The 7,239-nt window shown below is 35.3% G+C and overlaps 1 protein-coding gene across 1 annotated transcript; it reads left to right on the forward strand.

Moving 5' to 3' along the window:
* The first annotated feature begins 4,796 nt into the window (after nucleotides 1-4,796).
* On the forward strand, nucleotides 4,797-7,239 carry LOC106429455 (RHOMBOID-like protein 9, chloroplastic). The gene is made up of 7 exons (XM_013870200.3): nucleotides 4,797-4,965; nucleotides 5,247-5,631; nucleotides 5,726-5,867; nucleotides 5,946-6,111; nucleotides 6,298-6,468; nucleotides 6,559-6,713; nucleotides 6,786-7,239. The coding sequence occupies exons 2-7, from the start codon at nucleotides 5,265-5,267 to the stop codon at nucleotides 7,039-7,041; spliced, it is 1,257 nt and encodes a 418-aa protein (XP_013725654.1). The 5' UTR covers nucleotides 4,797-4,965; nucleotides 5,247-5,264; the 3' UTR covers nucleotides 7,042-7,239.

Here is a 7,239-nt window from a genome sequence, read left to right on the forward strand (position 1 = left end):
TCATTCACCCGATTTGACATAGATTAGAACCATGTTGTATTGATAGAGAAAAGAGAGATGATTATGTCGATGAAGAAGAGAGAAACACAAAGAACGACGACAAAAGATCGTGGGAGAAGGAGAAAAACGTGGGAGAAAATATTCTTGGAGATATTTAGGGAAGATTTAGTTTAGATTTAGGAAACATCTTTAACCGATTATGGAAGTTTCCATATTTTTCGGATTTCCTGTAGAATGTATAACCTATGTAAGTCAGAATACAGTAGAGTAGATGTGAAACATATTCTTCCTAGGCGCCACATAAGGTAAAAGACAGACCATATCATGGCTCCAAATATAGATAGGGTATATCAACGCATTGTGGCTATATGTCGTTATCAAGCTAAAGGTATAAGCAAGATATCTTTCTTGATTATAACGTAACGTAACCTAGCTTTGGTTAGAATATATAAGAAAAGATAGGTCACGTTGTATACCAAAGATATATCTATGTATAAACATTAGTAGCCGATTTCTAGACTAAGTAGATGACTAGAATGAGTATTGTAACTGTAGCTAGAAGATGAAATAAAATATGATTCATTTAAAAAAAACAATTTAAACATATATATTGTCATACTTATGTTTCCAATAGTTTTGATATTTTTTAACATTTTTAAAATTCAGTTTACTATTTTTTCCATAAAAAAAGGGTAAAATATGTCCAGAATTGTCCAAAATATCAGAAATCCTATTGTGACAAATAAAAGTTCAAAGTGTCACATTTTTCCAATTTTCCCATTAATTAAAACAACCACATATGATAATCATCATTAGTCTATAAATAGTCCTAACAAAGTAGGTTGTTGAGTTTCATTTCTCTAGAATGGTTTGGATTTTTGATAGAAATAAATAATTTAACTAAAATATATGCATAAAGCGTAACGTTTAATTTTGATTTTAAAAATTGTAGGCTTTTCGTATATGTCAGATCACGAAGTCTGCACAGTCAAAATATCCATGAGAGAATTGAGTTATGAAATTTGGAAAATGAGCAATCCAAAGAGTTAATAATTCAACCATCATTGAGTTAATACAATCACTATTTTAAAAGAGGAGTAGTTCAAACCGATGACGGTATAGGATTGAGAAATATTTGGTGTCGACTACAAGAAGATCTGCTGCGTGTTTGCAGTTACTGTGAATGTTTCTTGATGCTTTTAAATCCTTATGTGATATATTGCAATCTAATTATGGTTTACAACATACTCTAAATGTCAGCATTGAAGAGAGTGTGACAATGTTTCTGTGAATTTGTGGGCACAATGAAGTTCAGAGGGATGATGGATTATGGTTCAGACGGACGCAGGAGACAGTAAATAGAATTTTGTTGAATTTCTTAGAGAGACTGAGTTACTTGCTTGTGATTGTGCCATGACTCCAAAAAGACAAGAAGTACGTCGAATTCTTGAAAGACTGCAAATGAACGAAATATATTGGCCATATTTCAGTGGATTTGTAGGAGCTATGGATGTACATGGAATGTATTGGAATCGACATGATAGGAGATCCTTTATGATCATGGCAATATGTGACCTAAATATGTTGTTTACATATGTTTGGAATGGAGCACCTAGATCATGTCACAATACATCCGTTGGCACAATGTCACAAGAAAGTGAATCTGAATTTTATTTTCCTCTGGTAGACAAGTATTATGTTGTTGATTCGGGGTATTCAAATAAACGAGGTTTTTTGGCTCCTTATAGATCTTCACGGAATAGGGTTATTAGGTATCACATGTCTTATTTCAACAATGGTCCTTCTCCAACGAATAAACAAGAATTGTTTAATCGATGTCATGTATCTTTATGTTCTGTTACTGAAAGGACATTTGGATTTTGGAAGAAGAAATTGAGGATTTTTTTATGATTTTTGAGATATGATATTCATGTTCAAACATAATGGAAACTGCTACAATGAGACTACATAATTTTATCAGAATTTCAAATTATTTTGATGATAATTTGTTGAAGTAATGGAACACACAAATATCATAGGTGAAGATTCTGAAAATGTTCTAAATTATATGGACACAACAAATATGGCTAATGGAGAGCATATGACAAATATTAAAAATAATATTGCATATATATTATGGGAAAATCAAAATACTTTTTATTATATTATCTTAACTTCTTTTATGTATTATTTAATATTCTATATTTTGAGTTTTGGTTATAAGTTTTATCATTTAAACATATGATATACATTATTTGAACTGCTTTTAACATTCTCAACTGTTGATATGCTTGATATTCACTTATGTCATTTAATATACATGATTCACACTACCTCACTTAAATTACATGATCTGAACTACTATTCGAAACTTAATATAGATTTTTTTGTCAGAAAATTTTTGTATTATAAGAAGAAACGAAATGAATCAAATATATATGGAATAGGTATATCTTAATATACAAAGTAGAAGAGTATCTTCTCTTGCGATACCACATTATCTATCTGATCTTGGAGCGAGCCATGTCAGCAGTGAGAGGACGAGTTTGCTTTCCCAGTTTGTGCAAGTAAACATCTACTAAGGGGCTTCGTCAGAACTTATGAAATGTGTATGATTTATAAATTACAAAATATGTAGGCCCATTAAACCCACACGTATGAAAGGTTATCATATGTAACGTTTTCCGTCAACCTTTACACTCGGAAACCCTAGCTGTATCACTTCTCCTCCTCATTGATTCGACTAAGAAACATATGGAGTTATGGCACTCAGTTAACGACGCTCACTAGATGATCTGCAACAGCTCTTTACTTCCTGACAGCCACTCCGATTGACTATATATATACATTGTCAAAGCGTTCACATAGATCTAGTTTTTCAGTCGCGTTTTTTTTTTGGCCAAAATAATATAGAATGGATATAAGAAAGTTTCAATAACCAGAGAAATCACGTCATCAAAATCTATAAAGGAAAGTTCTAATAACTAGAGCTTTTTTAGGGGAAATCATAGCTTCTGATTTCTCTGACTGTTTTTTATGTGAATTTGGCAAGCTTACGTACTCAGAGGTTAGAACAAGTTCTAAATTGTTCAATTACTGCTGTAAAAGTCTTAAAGAAAATTTACTCTTCCGCTCATTCCAAAATTTTGTGGATCCAAAGGTGATCGTTCCAAATGAGCTTAAATCCAAAATTTGTGGGAGGTAAGCACGTCGACTCCGTGTTGTATGATATTTCATCTCCAGCTATTGACATCTATGTTAATAATTTTTATTCCTCAAAACGTTCGCCTCATTTTGAACGCAACCTCAAGGATCCGTTACTATTTCGATAGCGAGAGTAACACATGTAAGGTGGTGTTTGCTTTGCATTCTTTTTTTAATTTGTAAAGACTATTAATTGCACGTATACGCGGAGTATCTAGGGGAGTGAAGGTGGGTCGGCCCCTACTGCTACAAAATATGGAAGGGTGAAAAAGATTGAATCCTTAGCAATGTGAGTGGGAGAACCCCCCCCCCCCCCCCCCCCCCCCCCCCCCTCCCCCATCCCTCCTCCCCGTTGGGTTGCTTTCAAAAACACTGATACGGCGGTGACTAAACGTGGCAATTCCGTCCAACTCGGAAAACAAATCGGTTCATCAAGATAATTCAAGTTTGAGTGTGTTTAAGTGTTTAAAATTAGATGTTAAGTAATAGACTCTGATACTACATAATTGACAAGAAAACAACAAAATGGATTTGATTATATTGAATATCGTATGCGGCATTGTATAAAAAGAAGACAGTAAGTGAAGCCCTAAAAGGAAGAAGACAATATATTTACAAATATGTCAATAATGGGAAAAAAAAGTAAAAACAAAAAAAGAGCTAAAGTGGGCTCGACGTCGTGACTTCCTCATTATAATTATCTTATAGTAGGGGTGTGCGTTCGGGTTTGGGTCGGGTATTTCGTATTTTCGGGTATTTCTCGGTATAGAGGTGTATAACCCGTTCGGGTATTTCTATACTTCGGGTCGGGTTCGGGTATTTTTAGTTCGGATTCGGTTATTTTGGATCGGGTTCGGATATTTAGATTTTGAAAAAAAAAATTTCATTTCTCAAATTTCTTGTGTTTAAAAATATAACTTTCACTTAACTAAATTTTATTTTTAATAGATTGAATGGTTAATAGATTTGGACATAACATTTTGAAACTAAAAAGACATTAATTTGGTTATTGTTTTTAAATTTTGGATGTAATTTTTTGTTAATTCTTGAAATAAAAAGTTTGTCATGCATTTTAAGTGAGTAACAAATTATTTTTTCCTTAGTATCAATATAAATATTTTATATAAAATGAGAGATGTAAACTAGAAATATAAGGTTAATTATACATATGTTCGGTTATCTTCGGATATTCATTCGGGTTCAGATATTACCCATTCGGATTCGGATATCCAATATCTCCTAATTCAATACTCATTCAGATATTTTGCTACTTCGGTTCGGGTTTTTCGGATCGGGTTCAGATGCGGTTTCAAATATCGGATAGAGTCTTCACCCCTACCTTATAGAAACCACCAGACCAAGTTGTATTTTTTTATTTTTCTCGTAAACATGTTCATAATATATATTTGTACCTGAAAGCTAGAAAATACTTAAAACTAAGCTCCGATTAATTCCTTCATATTTGGTTAACTCGCTAGTAATTCCGAAGATGGATTATTACAGAGAGCAAACAAAAGGTCAACTTACTTGTGACACGTGACATGGGAGTCAGTGGTGTTCAAACAATTAAAATATCTTTAAAAAGCGAACGAAAACCATTAACTAAACTATTTGTTTTCATTTTGTCTCAATCTCCTCTTCTGAGCTCTTCCAAAAACGTAATTTTCGTTTCCTCCTTAGAACACCCACTTATCATCCTCCTCGCAACCACAATCTTCATCATCTTGCGGTCTGAGCTACGCAATCCTTTCTTCTTCCAAGGTAAATCCAGTCACTTTCTTGGATTCGGATTGTGATTCTTCCCGTTTCTTATTTCTAAGACCTGATTTGGTAGTCGTTGCTCTGATAGTAATAATAAAGTTATGCCCTTATGTTGTTTGATTAAATGCCCAAGTGAGAGTCGAATCCATCCAAATCTCTGTTGAATCCATCTAATATAGGCTTTTGGATTCTCGAAACTTCAAATTGCTTTGCAACTTGCCCTTTTGTCATATTTGTGGTAAAAATCTAATCTTTTTGTACATGTTACTCTAAATGCACAGATTCGGAGCTTTTTTATAATGGCGCTGTTACCTCTTCACCATGAGTTCCCCTGTAAAGATCATGTCTTTCAGCATGGGACTTCAACTCGGCATAGCAGAGGACAAGTGTTGTTTGATACGAATGGTTCCAGACGTTGTTTTTCTTCGTTTGCAAGGACCTTCCCTTATTGTCTTTCATCAAGAGGAAAGCTGTGCTTGGTTAGGGCGTCATCAGAGACCAAGATCATCAAGGAGAGACTTAAGCTGTTAGATTCTTATTTTGGGAAACTTCAAGACGACGATGAGAAGAAGCCCTCTATCTCAACGGGTGATGATGAGAAAGCTAAGCTCAATGCGGAGACGGAGTTAGAATCTTTGAGCGTTTATCTTGACAAGCAACAACAAGGTACAAGAATAATAACAACATCTTCTTGAAATACCTGTTTTGTTCCTTTATCTTGTTAATTACGCACTTACTTTACTGCTTCATTGACCATTAGATGCGGTGATAAAACCAGAAGGAGATTCAGCAGCAAGCAAACTGAGAAAGGCGGATATCAAAAGTAATAATTCTAGTCCTTTCCAGCAGCTCGATGATGATGATGAGGATCAAGGAGAAGATACGTTGAACTTCTATGCTGTGTAAGAACTCTTTCTTATTCACACTTCTTCTAAGATGTAACACATGTTCTTGTTAAAATTCTTTTTTTCTTAACGCAGGAGCATATTAGCAGCCATAAACGTCGGAGTGTGTCTGTTTGAAGCAGCGGCTCCAGTGAGGAATAACGAAATGGGACTCTTATCGCTTCCGTTGCTCTATGGAGCAAAGATAAACGATCTAATCGTCGCTGGAGAATGGTGGAGGCTGCTCACACCCATGTTTCTGGTACAAGAACAACAAATTGGGTCTGTTCTCCCATTCTTTGATGTGTATCAGAGACACACTTGACAGGAACAGCTTATTGAAGTGTCAAATCCAATAGTATATATTGCTTAAGTTTCTTCAGTTCTTGATGGCTTGGTTTCATGTTTTTTTGTCTCTGAAACACTTCATCTTACACACTTTTTGCAGCATTCTGGAATCCCTCACGTAGCACTTAGCTCATGGGCTCTGCTTACCTTTGGACCAAAAGTGTGCCGTGACTATGGGATATTCAAGTTTTGTCTGATTTACATTCTCGGAGGAGTCTCTGGTAATTTCATGAGCTTTCTTCTTACTCCAGATCCTACTGTTGGTGGAACTGTAAGCTAACTAAAACTTCTCCCTTTAATGTTACTAAAGTGATTTGTTCCTAACTCTCAGAGCCGTCCATTCGTATATTGATTGATGCAGGGACCAGCATTTGCGTTAATAGGAGCTTGGCTTGTGGACCAATCTCAGAACAAGGAGATGATCAAAAGAGATGAGTATGAGGATTTGTTTCAGAAGGCCATTGTAATGACAGGGCTTGGTCTCATATTAAGCCATTTCGGTCCTATAGATGACTGGTAAGCTTTCAATATATATCATCTTATGAAAAGGATACTGTGTTTTTGGTTCTAACATGCGAGTCATGACAGGACAAATCTGGGAGCACTTGTAGCTGGGATCGTGTATGGGTTCTTCACTTGTCCAGTGCTTCAACTTGGAAGAGGAAGTGAAAGACCTGAAGGGATTGTGACTGTTGGACGGGAGAAACAGAATAGCGGTGATCCATGTAAATCGTTTCTTGTGTTCGTAGTCTTTGTTGCGGTTCTCGTGACTTGTGTGCTAGTCCTTGGGGATGGACCGTTGGACTTCCCTACGTATGATGATGTTGTCTACTCTCTCATTTAGTGTAGCATCATCAAGACAACAACTATAAGGTCTTGTGTGTGTGTGTGTACTTATGTAAATGACAAGTTGAATTTCTGTATTGGTAAACAAGGAGAGAGCTCTTTGGTTTGGGGTATAGCACAATGAGAAAACTATACTAAACTATTCTCACATTTTGGTTTGGTTTGGTTTATATTTATATATCTCAAAGTTTATCTA

Source organism: Brassica napus, chromosome C4, assembly GCF_020379485.1.
Source record: "Brassica napus cultivar Da-Ae chromosome C4, Da-Ae, whole genome shotgun sequence".
Classification (NCBI taxonomy): domain Eukaryota; kingdom Viridiplantae; phylum Streptophyta; class Magnoliopsida; order Brassicales; family Brassicaceae; genus Brassica; species Brassica napus.

Excerpts from the sequence above, each read along its gene's own strand:
- LOC106429455 (XM_013870200.3), top strand. The coding sequence starts at position 5,265 with ATGGCGCTGTTACCTCTTCACCATGAGTTCCCCTGTAAAGATCATGTC. Across the intron at positions 6,112-6,297 it reads TGCTCACACCCATGTTTCTG|CATTCTGGAATCCCTCACGT; the intron begins GTACAAGAACAA and ends CACTTTTTGCAG. Across the intron at positions 6,469-6,558 it reads ATCCTACTGTTGGTGGAACT|GGACCAGCATTTGCGTTAAT; the intron begins GTAAGCTAACTA and ends TGATTGATGCAG.